This window comes from Myxine glutinosa, chromosome 3 (assembly GCF_964187855.1).
Source record: "Myxine glutinosa chromosome 3, kmMyxGlut1.1, whole genome shotgun sequence".
Lineage (NCBI taxonomy): Eukaryota > Metazoa > Chordata > Myxini > Myxiniformes > Myxinidae > Myxine > Myxine glutinosa.
The window spans coordinates 11,425,282-11,443,217 of NC_136263.1; the positions used below are offsets into that span (position 1 = coordinate 11,425,282).

Below are 17,936 nucleotides of genomic sequence, written 5' to 3' on the forward strand. Positions count from 1 at the left end.
GAAAAATCAAGTGGGAAAGGAGAAAAATCAAGTGGGAAAGGAGAAAAATCAAGTGGGGAAAGGAGAAAAATCAAGTGGGGAAGGAGAAAAATCAAGTGGGAAAGGAGAAAAATCAGGTGGGAAAGGAGAAAAATCAAGTGGGAAAGGAGAAAAATCAAGTGGGGAAGGAGAAAAATCAAGTGGGAAAGGAGAAAAATCAGGTGGGAAAGGAGAAAAATCAAGTGGGGAAAGGAGAAAAATCAAGTGGGGAAGGAGAAAAATCAAGTGGGAAAGGAGAAAAATCAGGTGGGAAAGGAGAAAAATCAAGTGGGGAAGGAGAAAAATCAAGTGGGAAAGGAGAAAAATCAAGTGGGGAAGGAGAAAATAGGAAAGGAGAAAAATCAAGTGGGAAAGGAGAAAAATCAAGTGGGAAAGGAGAAAATAGGAAAGGAGAAAAATCAAGTGGGAAAGGAGAAAAATCAAGTGGGAAAGGAGAAAATAGGAAAGGAGAAAAATCAAGTGGGAAAGGAGAAAATAGGAAAGGAGAAAAATCAAGTCGGAAAGGAGAAAAATCAAGTGGGAAAGGAGAAAATAGGAAAGGAGAAAAATCAAGTGGGAAAGGAGAAAAATTAAGTGGGAAAGGAGAAAAATCAAGTGGGAAAGGAGAAAAATCAGGTGGGAAAGGAGAAAAATCAGGTGGGAAAGGAGAAAAATCAAGTGGGAAAGGAGAAAAATCAAGTGGGAAAGGAGAAAAATCAAGTCGGAAAGGAGAAAAATCAAGTGGGAAAGGAGAAAAATCAAGTGGGAAAGGAGAAAAATCAAGTGGGAAAGGAGAAAAATCAAGTGGGAAAGGAGAAAAATCAGGTGGGAAAGGAGAAAAATCAGGTGGGAAAGGAGAAAAATCAAGTGGGAAAGGAGAAAAATCAAGTGGGAAAGGAGAAAAATCAAGTGGGAAAGGAGAAAAATCAAGTCGGAAAGGAGAAAAATCAAGTGGGAAAGGAGAAAAATCAAGTGGGAAAGGAGAAAAATCAGGTGGGAAAGGAGAATAATCAGGTGGGAAAGGAGAAAAATCAGGTGGGAAAGGAGAAAATAGGAAAGGAGAAAAATCAAGTGGGAAAGGAGAAAAATCAAGTGGGAAAGGAGAAAAATCAGGTGGGGAAGGAGAAAAATCAAGTGGGAAAGGAGAAAAATCAAGTGGGAAAGGAGAAAAATCAAGTGGGAAAGGAGAAAAATCAAGTGGGAAAGGAGAAAAATCAAGTGGGAAAGGAGAAAAATCAAGTGGGAAAGGAGAAAAATCAAGTGGGAAAGGAGAAAAATCAAGTGGGAAAGGAGAAAAATCAAGTGGGAAAGGAGAAAAATCAAGTGGGGAAAGGAGAAAATAGGAAAGGAGAAAAATCAAGTGGGAAAGGAGAAAAATCAAGTGGGAAAGGAGAAAAATCAGGTGGGAAAGGAGAAAAATCAGGTGGGAAAGGAGAAAAATCAAGTGGGAAAGGAGAAAAATCAAGTGGGAAAGAAGAAAAATCAACTCGGAAAGGAGAAAAATCAAGTGGGAAAGGAGAAAAATCAAGTGGGAAAGGAGAAAAATCAAGTGGGAAAGGAGAAAAATCAAGTGGGAAAGGAGAAAAATCAAGTGGGAAAGGAGAAAAATCAAGTGGGAAAGGAGAAAAATCAGGTGGGAAAGGAGAAAAATCAAGTGGGAAAGGAGAAAAATCAAGTGGGAAAGGAGAAAAATCAAGTCGGAAAGGAGAAAAATCAAGTGGGAAAGGAGAAAATAGGAAAGGAGAAAAATCAAGTGGGAAAGGAGAAAAATCAAGTGGGAAAGGAGAAAAATCAAGTGGGAAAGGAGAAAAATCAGGTGGGAAAGGAGAAAAATCAGGTGGGAAAGGAGAAAAATCAAGTGGGAAAGGAGAAAAATCAAGTGGGAAAGGAGAAAAATCAAGTCGGAAAGGAGAAAAATCAAGTGGGAAAGGAGAAAAATCAAGTGGGAAAGGAGAAAAATCAAGTGGGAAAGGAGAAAAATCAAGTGGGAAAGGAGAAAAATCAAGTGGGAAAGGAGAAAAATCAAGTGGGAAAGGAGAAAAATCAGGTGGGAAAGGAGAAAAATCAAGTGGGAAAGGAGAAAAATCAAGTGGGAAAGGAGAAAAATCAAGTCGGAAAGGAGAAAAATCAAGTGGGAAAGGAGAAAAATCAAGTGGGAAAGGAGAAAAATCAGGTGGGAAAGGAGAATAATCAGGTGGGGAAGGAGAAAAATCAAGTGGGAAAGGAGAAAAATCAGGTGGGAAAGGAGAAAATAGGAAAGGAGAAAAATCAAGTGGGAAAGGAGAAAAATCAGGTGGGGAAGGAGAAAAATCAAGTGGGAAAGGAGAAAAATCAAGTGGGAAAGGAGAAAAATCAAGTGGGAAAGGAGAAAAATCAAGTGGGAAAGGAGAAAAATCAAGTGGGAAAGGAGAAAAATCAAGTGGGAAAGGAGAAAAATCAAGTGGGAAAGGAGAAAAATCAAGTGGGAAAGGAGAAAAATCAAGTGGGAAAGGAGAAAAATCAAGTGGGAAAGGAGAAAAATCAAGTGGGAAAGGAGAAAAATCAAGTGGGAAAGGAGAAAAATCAAGTGGGAAAGGAGAAAAATCAAGTGGGAAAGGAGAAAATCAAGTGGAAAAGGAGAAAAATCAAGTGGGAAAGGAGAAAAATCAAGTGGGGAAAGGAGAAAAATCAAGTGGGGAAAGGAGAAAAATCAAGTGGGAAAGGAGAAAAATCAAGTGGGGAAAGGAGAAAAATCAAGTGGGAAAGGAGAAAAATCAAGTGGGAAAGGAGAAAAATCAAGTGGGAAAGGAGAAAAATCAAGTGGGAAAGGAGAAAAATCAAGTGGGAAAGGAGAAAAATCAAGTGGGAAAGGAGAAAAATCAAGTGGGAAAGGAGAAAAATCAAGTGGGAAAGGAGAAAAATCAAGTGGGAAAGAAGAAAAATCAAGTGGGAAAGGAGAAAAATCAAGTGGGAAAGGAGAAAAATCAAGTGGGAAAGAAGAAAAATCAAGTGGGAAAAGAGAAAAATCAAGTGGGAAAGGAGAAAAATCAAGTCGGAAAGGAGAAAAATCAAGTGGGAAAGGAGAAAAATCAAGTGGGAAAGGAGAAAAATCAGGTGGGAAAGGAGAAAAATCAAGTGGGAAAGGAGAAAAATCAAGTGGGAAAGGAGAAAAATCAAGTGGGGAAAGGAGAAAAATCAAGTGGGAAAGGAGAAAAATCAAGTGGGAAAGGAGAAAAATCAAGTGGGAAAGGAGAAAAATCAAGTGGGAAAGGAGAAAAATCAAGTGGGAAAGGAGAAAAATCAAGTGGGAAAGGAGAAAAATCAAGTGGGAAAGGAGAAAAATCAAGTGGGAAAGGAGAAAAATCAAGTGGGAAAGAAGAAAAATCAAGTGGGAAAGGAGAAAAATCAAGTGGGAAAGGAGAAAAATCAAGTGGGAAAGGAGAAAAATCAAGTGGGAAAGGAGAAAATAGGAAAGGAGAAAAATCAGGTGCGAAAAGAGAAAAATCAGGTGGGAAAGGAGAAAAATCAAGTGGGAAAGGAGAAAAATCAGGTGGGAAAGGAGAAAAATCAAGTGGGAAAGGAGAAAAATCAAGTGGGAAAGGAGAAAAATCAAGTGGGAAAGGAGAAAAATCAAGTGGGAAAGGAGAAAAATCAAGTGGGAAAGCAGAAAAATCAAGTGGGAAAGGAGAAAAATCAAGTGGGAAAGGAGAAAAATCAAGTGGGAAAGGAGAAAAATCAAGTGGGAAAGGAGAAAAATCAGGTGGGAAAGGAGAAAAATCAAGTGGGAAAAGAGAAAAATCAGGTGGGAAAGGAGAAAAATCAAGTGGGAAAGGAGAAAAATCAAGTGGGAAAGGAGAAAAATCAAGTGGGAAAGAAGAAAAATCAAGTGGGAAAGGAGAAAAATCAAGTGGGAAAGAAGAAAAATCAAGTGGGAAAGGAGAAAAATCAAGTGGGAAAGGAGAAAAATCAAGTGGGAAAGGAGAAAAATCAAGTGGGAAAGGAGAAAAATCAAGTGGGAAAGGAGAAAAATCAAGTGGGAAAGGAGAAAAATCAAGTGGGAAAGGAGAAAAATCAAGTGGGAAAGGAGAAAAATCAAGTGGGAAAGGAGAAAATAGGAAAGGAGAAAAATCAAGTGGGAAAGGAGAAAAATCAAGTGGGAAAGGAGAAAAATCAAGTGGGAAAGGAGAAAAATCAAGTGGGAAAGGAGAAAAATCAAGTGGGAAAGGAGAAAAATCAAGTGGGAAAGGAGAAAAATCAAGTGGGAAAGGAGAAAAATCAAGTGGGAAAGGAGAAAAATCAAGTGGGAAAGGAGAAAAATCAAGTGGGAAAGGAGAAAAATCAAGTGGGAAAGGAGAAAAATCAAGTGGGAAAGGAGAAAAATCAAGTGGGAAAGGAGAAAAATCAAGTGGGAAAGGAGAAAAATCAAGTGGGAAAGGAGAAAAATCAAGTGGGAAAGGAGAAAAATCAAGTGGGAAAGGAGAAAAATCAAGTGGGAAAGAAGAAAAATCAAGTGGGAAAGGAGAAAAATCAAGTGGGAAAGGAGAAAAATCAAGTGGGAAAGGAGAAAAATCAAGTGGGAAAGGAGAAAAATCAAGTGGGAAAGGAGAAAAATCAAGTGGGAAAGGAGAAAAATCAAGTGGGAAAGAAGAAAAATCAAGTGGGAAAGGAGAAAAATCAAGTGGGAAAGGAGAAAAATCAAGTGGGAAAGGAGAAAAATCAAGTGGGAAAGGAGAAAAATCAAGTGGGAAAGGAGAAAAATCAAGTGGGAAAGAAGAAAAATCAAGTGGGAAAGGAGAAAAATCAAGTGGGAAAGAAGAAAAATCAAGTGGGAAAGGAGAAAAATCAAGTGGGAAAGGAGAAAAATCAAGTGGGAAAGGAGAAAAATCAAGTGGGAAAGGAGAAAAATCAAGTGGGAAAGGAGAAAAATCAAGTGGGAAAGGAGAAAAATCAAGTGGGAAAGGAGAAAAATCAAGTGGGAAAGGAGAAAATAGGAAAGGAGAAAAATCAAGTGGGAAAGGAGAAAAATCAAGTGGGAAAGGAGAAAAATCAAGTGGGAAAGGAGAAAAATCAAGTGGGAAAGGAGAAAAATCAAGTGGAAAAGGAGAAAAATCAAGTGGGAAAGGAGAAAAATCAAGTGGGGAAAGGAGAAAAATCAAGTGGGGAAAGGAGAAAAATCAAGTGGGAAAGGAGAAAAATCAAGTGGGGAAAGGAGAAAAATCAAGTGGGAAAGGAGAAAAATCAAGTGGGAAAGGAGAAAAATCAAGTGGGAAAGGAGAAAAATCAAGTGGGAAAGGAGAAAAATCAAGTGGGAAAGGAGAAAAATCAAGTGGGAAAGGAGAAAAATCAAGTGGGAAAGGAGAAAAATCAAGTGGGAAAGGAGAAAAATCAAGTGGGAAAGAAGAAAAATCAAGTGGGAAAAGAGAAAAATCAAGTGGGAAAGGAGAAAAATCAGGTGGGAAAGGAGAAAAATCAAGTGGGAAAGGAGAAAAATCAAGTGGGAAAGGAGAAAAATCAAGTGGGAAAGGAGAAAAATCAGGTGGGAAAGGAGAAAAATCAAGTGGGAAAGGAGAAAAATCAAGTGGGAAAGGAGAAAAATCAAGTCGGAAAGGAGAAAAATCAAGTGGGAAAGGAGAAAATAGGAAAGGAGAAAAATCAAGTGGGAAAGGAGAAAAATCAAGTGGGAAAGGAGAAAAATCAAGTGGGAAAGGAGAAAAATCAGGTGGGAAAGGAGAAAAATCAGGTGGGAAAGGAGAAAAATCAAGTGGGAAAGGAGAAAAATCAAGTGGGAAAGGAGAAAAATCAAGTCGGAAAGGAGAAAAATCAAGTGGGAAAGGAGAAAAATCAAGTGGGAAAGGAGAAAAATCAAGTGGGAAAGGAGAAAAATCAAGTGGGAAAGGAGAAAAATCAAGTGGGAAAGGAGAAAAATCAAGTGGGAAAGGAGAAAAATCAGGTGGGAAAGGAGAAAAATCAAGTGGGAAAGGAGAAAAATCAAGTGGGAAAGGAGAAAAATCAAGTCGGAAAGGAGAAAAATCAAGTGGGAAAGGAGAAAAATCAAGTGGGAAAGGAGAAAAATCAAGTGGGGAAAGGAGAAAAATCAAGTGGGGAAGGAGAAAAATCAAGTGGGAAAGGAGAAAAATCAGGTGGGAAAGGAGAAAAATCAAGTGGGAAAGGAGAAAAATCAAGTGGGGAAGGAGAAAAATCAAGTGGGAAAGGAGAAAAATCAAGTGGGGAAAGGAGAAAAATCAAGTGGGGAAGGAGAAAAATCAAGTGGGAAAGGAGAAAAATCAGGTGGGAAAGGAGAAAAATCAAGTGGGGAAGGAGAAAAATCAAGTGGGAAAGGAGAAAAATCAAGTGGGGAAGGAGAAAATAGGAAAGGAGAAAAATCAAGTGGGAAAGGAGAAAAATCAAGTGGGAAAGGAGAAAATAGGAAAGGAGAAAAATCAAGTGGGAAAGGAGAAAAATCAAGTGGGAAAGGAGAAAATAGGAAAGGAGAAAAATCAAGTGGGAAAGGAGAAAATAGGAAAGGAGAAAAATCAAGTCGGAAAGGAGAAAAATCAAGTGGGAAAGGAGAAAATAGGAAAGGAGAAAAATCAAGTGGGAAAGGAGAAAAATCAAGTGGGAAAGGAGAAAAATCAAGTGGGAAAGGAGAAAAATCAGGTGGGAAAGGAGAAAAATCAGGTGGGAAAGGAGAAAAATCAAGTGGGAAAGGAGAAAAATCAAGTGGGAAAGGAGAAAAATCAAGTCGGAAAGGAGAAAAATCAAGTGGGAAAGGAGAAAAATCAAGTGGGAAAGGAGAAAAATCAAGTGGGAAAGGAGAAAAATCAAGTGGGAAAGGAGAAAAATCAAGTGGGAAAGGAGAAAAATCAAGTGGGAAAGGAGAAAAATCAAGTGGGAAAGGAGAAAAATCAAGTGGGAAAGGAGAAAAATCAAGTCGGAAAGGAGAAAAATCAAGTGGGAAAGGAGAAAAATCAAGTGGGAAAGGAGAAAAATCAGGTGGGAAAGGAGAATAATCAGGTGGGGAAGGAGAAAAATCAAGTGGGAAAGGAGAAAAATCAGGTGGGAAAGGAGAAAATAGGAAAGGAGAAAAATCAAGTGGGAAAGGAGAAAAATCAGGTGGGGAAGGAGAAAAATCAGGTGGGAAAGGAGAATAATCAGGTGGGGAAGGAGAAAAATCAAGTGGGAAAGGAGAAAATAGGAAAGGAGAAAAATCAGGTGGGGAAGGAGAAAAATCAGGTGGGAAAGGAGAATAATCAGGTGGGGAAGGAGAAAAATCAAGTGGGAAAGGAGAAAAATCAGGTGGGAAAGGAGAAAAATCAAGTGGGAAAGGAGAAAAATCAAGTGGGGAAGTGTAATTTTTATAGGAAATATGCACCTTGAAGCAAGTATTTGTATTGACGCAAATGGGATTATCTTTGTTGTGGGAGAGGGAATATGGTGATGGAGAAGTTAAATGGCGGTGGCTTCAGGACCTCCGACCAATTATCACTACAATTATGTGTGGAGGTAACTTATTCACCCCTGTCTGTCTGTCTGTCTGTTTCTTTGTCTGTATGTTTGTTTGTCTGTGAGCAGGATATATTTCAAAACGTTGTGGACAGATTCGCATGAAATCTGGTGGACAGGTTGAGTGCGTGACAAGGATGAATTGATTCAATTTTGGTGAAGATTGGAATCCAGATCAGAGAATTTTTAAAGTGATTGTTCACCATTGTAAGATGGAACCAAATCAATATATTGAATGATATTTCAAAAAAGTTGTATACGGATTCAGAGGAAACTTGGTGGATGAGTTGGTTGGGTGACAAGAACAAGCAATTCGATTTTGGTTCAGGTCCAAATCCAGATCCGGCCTTTCAAAGGAATATATAATGTTAACTGGGAAAGTTAACATTATAATGTTATAATATAAAGTTATAATGTTAACTTCCGGGTTCGGTTGCGAGAGGACGCTGGCGTTGCATATTCGCCGCTTCTCCGACTGGATGGATGTACAGGGTCTGCTTCTACCTTTCTGACCTGACATCTCACACCTGTCCTGCCTTTTCACACCCGCACGTGCCGCGTGTTCTCCGGCTGGATAACGGAATCTGCTTTTGATGGTACGGAATACGGAATTCGAAAGGCCCGCTCCCGTTGATTGTGGCCGTGGCCTTGTTTGCCGGTGGCCTTGTGGCCTTGTTTGCCGCTGTGGTCTTGATTAGCGGCTGCAGTCGTTTGCCGCTGCGTTTGCCGCTGCGTTTGCCGCTTTGCCTCCTCGACCTTGGCCTCGTACTCGTCCCTTCGCTCCTGCCTGGCATGGCTCTGAAGTACTCCGCCGCAAGGCTTCTTCTGCTCAATACCCGCTCCACCCCATCATGCATCTCTGCCATCAAATCAAATGGACTCCTCCGACGACCCAGGTACATTCACCGTGGCTCCGGTCGCAAGTTTGTTTATTTGCAATCAGGTCACTCCATCCCCGTCCTCTGGTCGGCTCAGCGCACTCTCACTCTTCGTCCCAGCGCACCTGGTCACAGCAACCCACACGATCGCACCTCTTGCCTACGAACCCTGGCTAAATCACCTGAATTCATCCCTGCTGTTCAAAACAACATCAAGCTCACCCTGTTCAACACCCGGTCCCTCAACAATAAATGCCTCATCCTGAACGAATACATCCTGGATAACAAACTGGACTTTCTCTGTCTCACCGAAACCTGGCAACAACCTCTGGACTACTACACACTCAACCTCACCACACCCAATGGATATTCCTACGTCAATAAACCACGCTCGGAGGGCCGAGGTGGTGGAATTGCCGTTATCCACCGTCAAGACATCAAGACCAACCTCATCTCCATCTCATCTGCTCCATCATTTGAACACCTGGTTTTAAAACTCTCTGGTCACACGCAGTCAGTCATGGCTGTCGTCTACCGCCCTCCCAAACCACACCCATCATTCCTGTCTGACTTCTCCTACTTTCTGACCCAGCTATGTTCCCTCTCCCCCTCAATCCTCCTCCTTGGTGATTTCAATATCCACATGGACTCCACTGACTCCACAATAACCACTGACTTCACTGATTTACTCACCTGCTTTAACCTCACTCAACATGTCGACTTTCCTACCCATATCCGTGGTCACATTTTGGACCTTGTCTGCTCCACTGGATTAAATTTGCACCATCTCTATGGCTCCGACCTCACCCTCTCTGACCACTTAGCCATCACTCTGACCATCAACATCCCCGCCCCAACACCAAGGCATTATCGCACAATCAACTTCCGTAAGCTAAACGCTCTTTCACCTACCTCATTCTCATCCACCCTCTCTGAAAAAATGTCCACTTCTCCCTTCATTGACCTCCACACCCCTTCCGACCTCACTGACTACTACAACCACACTCTCTCCTCCTGCCTTGACCAGCTTGCGCCTGTAAAAACCAAAACAGTTTCTTTCACCCATTCTGCTCCCTGGTTTACCCCTGAACTCCACCTGATGAAAACTCGTGCTCGCCAACTTGAAAGACTCCGCAATAAAACGGGTCTCACAGTTCACTCCCAAGCCTACAAGGACCACATACAACACTACAAAGATGCCCTCTCCCGCGCCCGCTCTGCCTACTACTCTCAAATTATCCACTCTGGCTCCGGAAACCCAAAAGCACTCTTCTCGACAATAAACAAACTCCTCCGCCCCCTGAACACCACCACCCAGTCATTCACAGTAGACAACTGCATCTCCTTCCTCTCTTTCTTCCAACGCAAAATTGACAACATCTACAACAGCTTGACCACCGCCGCACCCGCTCCCCCTCCAACCACCTGCCCCCCCTTGTCCTGCCATCCCCTGTCTCGGTTCTCCCCAATCTCTCCTACTGACCTCTCTGAACTCCTCATAGGAATGAAAACTGCCACCTGCACTCTTGACCCCATCCCCTCCAGCTTTGTCAAAGCCTCCCTCCCTGCTCTCTCTCCACTTATCATTGCAACAATAAACTCCTCCCTGTCTACAGGCATCGTCCCACCTTCCCTCAAAATTGCTGCTGTTACCCCCATTCTAAAAAAACCTGGTCTAAACCCTGACACCCTAAACAACTTCAGACCCATCTCCAACCTACCCTTTCTGTCAAAAGTTTTGGAACGCGCTGTAGCCACTCAACTCAAACATCATCTCTCTGCCAATAACTTGTATGAAACATTCCAATCCGGATTCCGCTCCAACCACAGTACTGAAACTGCTCTCCTCAAAATCACCAACGACCTTCTCCTCTCCTCTGACGCTGGCAACCTCAACATTCTCGTCCTCCTCGACCTCAGCGCTGCCTTTGACACCATCGATCACACTATCCTCCTCACCCGACTTGAATCCACCTTTAACGTCACCGGCACTGCCCTCTCTTGGATTAAATCATACCTCTCTGACAGATGCCAGTTCATCTCCATCAATAACTGCAAATCCCCCACTGCTCCCCTCCCCCAAGGTGTCCCCCAAGGTTCAGTTCTTGGCCCCCTCCTCTTCATCCTTTACCTGTCCCCGCTCGGTCACTTAATCCGCCGTCATGGTCTCCAATTCCACTGCTTCGCCGATGACATCCAGCTTTTCATCTCCACCAAGTCCGTCTCCACCGACACCCACTCTATCCTGACAAACTGCATCACTGAAATAAAATCCTGGCTTCAAATCAACTTCCTCAAGCTTAACTGTGATAAATCTGAAATAATCATCATTGGCCCAAAAACGCTCACAAAATCCACCCATAACTTTGCCCTCAACATCGACGGTATCCCAGTATCCACCTCCCCTCACATCCGGAATCTTGGCGTCATCTTTGACCAAACCCTTTCCTTCGACAAATACACTAAACAGATCACAAAGTCAGCCTTCTTTCACCTGAAAAACATTGCCCGTCTCCGCTCATCCCTCTCCTCCACGGCTGCAGAAACCCTCATCCACGCCTTCATCACCTCCCGTCTGGACTACTGCAATAGCCTCCTCTATGGTTCACCCTCAAAAATCACCAATAAACTCCAATACATTCAGAACTCCGCTGCCCGTCTACTCACTCATTCCCGGACCCGTGACCACATCACCCCCGTCCTTTACAAGCTTCACTGGCTCCCCATCCCCCAGAGAATCCAGTACAAAATCCTCCTCTTGACATACAAAGCCCTCCATAACCTGGCCCCATCCTACCTGGCTGACCTCCTCTCCAGACACACTCCCACCCGCAACCTCCGCTCTGCTGGTACCAACCTCCTGACCCCCTCCATCCGGACCAAATTCAGATCCTGGGGGGACAGGGCCTTCTCCATCGCTGCTCCCACCCTCTGGAACTCACTACCTCACACCATCAGAGACTCCTCCTCACTCACCACATTCAAAACATCACTAAAGACCCACCTGTTCAACGCTGCATTCAACATTCAACCCACAGCATTTAACCCCTGACTATCTCTTCTCCTTCTCCCTCCTTTTGCTTTAAATATTTCCCTATTGATTCTTGTCTTGTCTTTTTGATTCTTGTCTTATATATATGCCGTATATCGCTGCTGTTTGTTTTCTTGATTCTTGTCTTTTTGCAATTGTTGTTTTCATGTATTGTTATGCATTATGTTTTCCACTCTGTCAAAGCGCCTTTGGGCTTCTGGAAAAGCGCTATACAAAATAAATGAATTATTATTATTATTATAACTGTTCAGCCTGGCGGAGGTATGCGCTCCACCGCGTGCCGTTTTCGTTTGAGAAGTGTCTGTTTGTTTGTGTGTTTGACTTCTTTCCATTCCAAACCATTGAACGACATTAGATGAAAGCTGCTGGTTGTACTTGTTGTGTGCTCTCCCGGTGTCAGGGGGGTATTACAAGTTATAATAAAATACCCCAATTATCCACCTGAAAACCATAGACGTCAAAATATCACACTGTCTGTATGTTTGTTTTACATCTATACACTCCTGAACCGCTGGATGTAATGAGTTGAACTCCGGTGGCTGTACTCGAGGTGGACACGGAAAGGTTTCATGCGGTAAAAAAAAAAAAGAAAAAAAAAAAGATCATTGTCCCGAGGATTCAAGATGTGGATTGGGATCCCAATTCTCTCTATGTAAGTGTGCATATCATATATCGCCCCCTGGTGGTGGCCTCCATGGCAAATCATTCAACGTCATGTGCTGGATTGATATCGTGATTGCCGGGACTAGGTAGTCTGTGCCTACGTTTCGGGAAGCAGTGCAGGATCGGGTTGTTTGGACAAATCTGATCACTAATGTCACCAAAAGGACGTGCACGACTTGACAGAACCACATGAACTAGACGACTAAGAACAGGTTATTTGCAAGTTAAACTTATTTCACACACCCAGATTTAGCAGGTGAAGCATAAGCCAACCCTGATAGGCTGTTAGTCCAATATGTTGAACAAAACTCCCAAAACGGATTTCCTGTCTTGACCTGTAAGGGTTAAAGATAAAGTGGTGCCTCCTTGGAGACTCCCCATAAAAGTGAGGTACCCAAACACAATGGTTTATCTTGTTTCCAATTGTTTTTGTTTTTTAGTCCCCTACCGGTGTATACCGGAGGGGACTATAGGTTTGCACGCCGTCCCTCCGTCCGTCAGTCTGTCAGTCTGTCAGTCTGTCAGTCCGTCACGCAAAGAACAGTTTTCCGGACTTTTTTCCTAAACCCTTAATGCTAATGATTTCAAACTTGGTAGATGGTTTCCGCATGACAAGTTACAGATCAAGTTCGAACTTCACAACGTTTCCATCATTTTTGACAAAGTTATGGCACTTTGAACTTTGGTAATTTCCCCAACAGTTTTCCGGATGACAGACTGCGGGTAGGGGACATGTATTGCAGCGCAATACTCAGAATGCTCGTTTTCATTATCATGTTTTGAAGACAAAAAACAAGAAGCCTTTTGATTGTCAGGAAAAGTTTTCAGAACACAACATTCTTCCTGAACTTCAAACTTTCCAATGGCAATATTATCCATCCAATACTTTTTTTTTAATTGGATCTCAAACTATCCAGAGACTTGCCCTTCCAATGCTCACGGAGGCGGAATCTGCTGTTCCTGGAAGGCTCCCATGTTAATCTAGTTGTATATTTTCCTTCTCCAGCGCCACTTGGAGTATGAGAACCACTGGTCGGTGCTTTATCGGCGACAGCGACAGGATTGTCTCTAATAACGACAACTGTGCATTGTTCACCCTACTCGGAAAAGTAATGTGTATTATATAACCAGTTTTCTGTGCCATTTAGCTTCGCTCACTTACACATTTTAATTTGTAATAACTTCAATAAATTCGGTCTTTGATGCAAAAAAAAAATTCTTCCAATTATTGACAAAGGGGAGTAATGAGCTGATAAGTGATTTGAAGGTGCGATGAGCTGATGGTTGTGCAGCAGGAAATGAAATTGTATAACACCCTCCGCCCCTATTTCTGACACTTAATATTTCTTGAGAGGTTGAGAGTGTCCTGAAGCCAGTTTTAATGTCGCTGCTGCAGTGAATTTGTTGTGTACATTGAAGACGTTTTATTCATAGGTGTGTGATTTCGCACCTTGCCACCTGATGCATTGAGAATAACAGTAGCGGGTCTCATGTGACTATTTTGTGGAAAAATAAAATCCACACATAGATGTTTAAGACAATTATTAATGAAAAGACTCGGAAGCACCTGCACTCACTCTTGACCTGTTTAGTTGCCTGGAAATTCATCGATGCCATCCCTCGGATGCTAAACTGGGTGACCCGTCTGCTGGCATTAGTTGGTGGATGTTTGGAATTTGGCCATGGTGCCGGTGATAGTCGCCTACTCTTTGCGAAGGACACCATGGGATCTTTAACGTACACCAACCCATGCTGGCCCCCCAGTTTGAGGGATGGCCCCCCCAGAGAGGACCCCCAGTTTAACGTCCATCCGAGGGATGGCACACACATTGATGAATCGCCCTGCCGGTGAAACATCAGGATGGTGGTTTATAGGTGGGTCGGGATTCAAACCCAGGCTAGAAGACTTAGAGATGAGTGTGCATACCTCCAGGCCATCCTATCAGCCTGCTACATACTAACGAATGAAGAAGAAGAACATTTGAACAATAATAATAATAATAATAATAATAATAATAATAATAATAATATGGTGAAGCTGTCTGTTCTTGGTTTGATTTCCAACTTTACTATAAACCTGCCATCCTGGAGCATCACAAGCATTCCTCTCACCTTTCTGCTGATCTCTATGAGAAATCAAACATCTCACAGAGGATGTAACACATTTATAGATGCCCAAATAATTGATAGATGGAAGTTCGGACATCTCTGCTGTAGGTCTAGCTTGTTGTGCCACATGAAGGGTTAGTGTTGTGGCTGCCCCTGTTTTTGGCAATACATCAACCCTTAACAGAAGTTACCAGTCACACACGTGTTTCATACTTTATGTTGTACATCATTTTCAAAACGTTATTTTTGTTCATCCATGTTGTGAAGATCTCGCTTGATCGCCCAATGAGATGGATGAGTTGTTTGTTTGTTTTTAAACATGGTGGTGCATTTCAAGGGCTAAATTGTGATTATTATTTATTTTTTTGTATACAAGATTGAGGCTCGTGTAAGAGCTAACATTAATCACAAAAAGACAAACTGACACATAAGACGAAATAAAGGGAGCGGGAGACAAGATGGGGAGAGAGGGAGAAGCACGCAAGTACAACATTTGAGAGCAGGGACATCGGGAGATCTGTGGGAGGGAGAGGGCTTGGGGAGAGGAGGCGTGGGAAGGGGAGGGGGTGAGGTATAAAACACATGTACACTGCAAGGAATTCCAGGACAGAAGTCGGAATTTCAAAAAAGTGTATCTGGGTTGAATTAACGGGGGTAGAGGAGATCAAGGTTTTGGATGGGGGAAGATAAGAGATGGTGGTGAACAGCTTTTTTAAAGACCTGGAGGGAGGAGAGGGATTGAAGAGGGTGAGGAAGTTTGTTCCAGAGGCAGGGAAAAAAAGAGGAATGAAAGAGTGAAGGTGAATAGAGAGTGATAACCTATTGTTATCACTAAGATTCTATTTGTTATCACTATTGTAAGAGAGTTGGTGATAACCTATTGTCATTATTTGCAGGGTGTCCAAATGGCAGTTCCGCTTGTTTTATCACTCAATCATTTTTAATCACATCCAAATGAACTTCGATAAAGACTTGTTTATTGATCATATAACAAGTGGTTATTTTTCTACAAGGGAAAGTTGGCAAACAGTTCAACGCTCCCAGCTAGGCCTCAGTTTATTATTACTCATTCCCCCCCCAAAAAAATTGGATTTCCTTTTGGCTTAATTGCCGCATTTTGTATCGTTCTTGGTTATATTTAATTGCATGACTGCTTTGTTTCTTCCACAGTTTGTCAACCAGAAAAGAAACCTGCCACTGACAAAGCAACGGATGATAGAAGTTGCTAATTACATCGACAAGGTGGGTTTAATTGAATCGTGCGCTGTACACCAACTATAATGTGAATACGATACGATTTCAACTAACGACTTCCAAAATTGCTTTCTTCTTCCCACAACAACCACATCAATCCTTAATAAATGTGAAACGTTTCAAAAGACGAATAACTTGGAATTTTAACCATACTTTATTGTTGCGCTTGGCTGTCGCTTTGTATATTCCCTCGAAACCAAAACTGAATGCCAAAGGAGCTTTGGTGCTGATACTTCACAGGAGAAGAGAGAATGACTTTTTTAGCTTTTGAGAAGAACCAATGTGAGGATTTGTTTGGCGAGCAGTTATTGCACGTCCATCACTCCAGAAAACCAAGCCTGGTGTTGCTTAGCGGTTATGGTGCGGCTTGGGATCATAGGATCCTGGGTTCGAATCCCAGTCGATCGCTGACTTAACACCAGGGGGGTTGACTCACCCTGTCATCCTTCCGAGGTCCGCAAATTGAGTACCAGTTCACTGGTAGTTCCCTGTGTATCGCAAGAGGCGACTAACAGGGTTGGCGACTGGTAGTTCCCTGTGTATCGCAAGAGGCGACTAACAGGGTTGGCGACTGGTAGTTCCCTGTGTATCGCAAGAGGCGACTAACAGGGTTGGCGGCAGGAAGGGCATCCGGCCGTAAAACATTGCTTCAAATAGGGGACCATGGTGCCTGAAAAAGGCCAACCTCCACCCTGCGGGGGGAAAATGGCCTCTAAATGTGGTTCTAATGGTGATTCATCACTCCAGAAAACCAAAAGGAGTCGTCGCTTCGAACTGGTCTCTGGCATAACCGTGGTCTCGAAAAGGCAAGATTAAAGATGCAGCGAAGGAGGATTTATGAAGCAAATTTGGGGTTCAAATTTAATTTAAAATTAATTCTGTCCTTTTGTCATCCTTATATCATTTTCCATTGACTATCTCGGGAATGGCCATTGTTGGTAGTCGGGATGCTCATTTGAAGTGACACTGACTGATGTGCCTTCATCGTCCCATTTTAGCGACCCTGTTTGTTTGTGCACAACAATTAGCACCCCATAGTTGGGACCAATCCTTCATGCAGGTTAGGCCAGGTATCCTTCATGCACCTTGCCCAAATTCCATGTTCCTCGACTCTCAGTCGAGCATGTTCGGTCGGAGTGGTGACCCGTTCAGGATCGTAACCCCTCGCCAATGAAACGCCCCTAGTATCCGTATGCATATGGCATGAGAAGGACAAATAAATTGCGAACATTCAACGTTTCTTTTCTTGAGAAATCTCCTAGAAGGGGTGATTTTAGAATTCCAAGACAATCCCATCCTCTGCCCCTCATTTTCCCCTCATTCTCCTGTCTTCCTTGCCAGATTAGCTCATAGTCATCACATCAAACTTGGCAAGAAATGCTGACCACAGATTTGTAAACAAACAAAAAAACAAATCTTTGGAGCAAATCTAATCAAAATGTATATCTGGATAGTCCATGGGATGATTGAATAACAAATTCATTGCAGGATCTTCATTTTATGGGCCTCTTCTCCTCTGCGCATTGAGCCGCCACCAACTGCGAATGCAACTTTCCAGGAGCTTTTAACTGCGGATTAAGAGATTATTTTATGTCTGGCTAAGGATGTCTATGTTAACCACATGGAATAAAAAAGATATCTGTTCGTATGTTTTTTTTAATCCAACATGTTTACATCGTGTTTGAGTAGAGCGTTGTTGAGGATGGCAGGTGTTGTTTAAAACCCTTTTTCTGGTACCCTTGTGTTATCTCGGTGGAAACGCCGCATTTCTTCGAATGATACCCAAGGATACGAGCTTTCTTCAGCTGATTAGAATACACCAATCGATACGTTCTCCAATTTAAACGAAGCACACGTGGTTGTCTGATATAATAAGGGCCTGTCTTTCTTCAAAGCTGTGAAATTCCATGCAAGTTGATGCTCCTGCCTTTACATTGGTCAGTTTTTTTTGGTTTTGTTTTTGCTCATCCCAAATTGCCAAGAGGGAATTTAAAGGTGTTAAGCACTATCAAGCAGGCCAAGAATATTACCTGCTCCCTTGGCGTTATTGATGATCTAACTGGGTTATTAGTGACAATCCGATAACAACTTGTTAATTCCTCGAGGTCGGCTCATTCCACAGCTAAATGGCCGAGTCCTCAATACGTCCGCCTTCAGCCGTGTTGACTACTTCAGTGGCGTCCCCATGACATCGACACTCTACTACAGACACTTTTTACTCTCATTAACAAAATCTGCCCTTGGCACTGCGGTTCTCAACCTCAGGATGGCGAGCGAGTGAAAGGTCCTTCCTGGTTGTTGTGTTTCTTTTTGTTTTTTTTTATACAAGATCGAGGCTCGTGAAAGAGCTAACATTAATCACACAAAAAGTCAAACAGACACATAAAACATATAATAAGGGGAGCGGTAGGCAAGATGGGGAGAGAAGGGGGTGGACACAAACACAACATTTGAGAGCAGGGATATCGGGAGATCTGTGG

The 17,936-nt window shown here is 42.5% G+C and overlaps 1 protein-coding gene across 1 annotated transcript in view; it reads left to right on the forward strand.

Annotated features, from left to right (window-relative positions):
* The window catches only part of LOC137423810 (disintegrin and metalloproteinase domain-containing protein 12), a 974,424-nt gene that overhangs the window by 843,104 nt on the left and 113,384 nt on the right, over positions 1-17,936 (forward strand). The window contains exon 8 of the mRNA XM_078773544.1: positions 15,373-15,444. Within this exon, the coding sequence (XP_078629670.1) occupies positions 15,373-15,444 (72 nt within the window). The remainder of the gene's footprint in view (positions 1-15,372; positions 15,445-17,936) is intronic.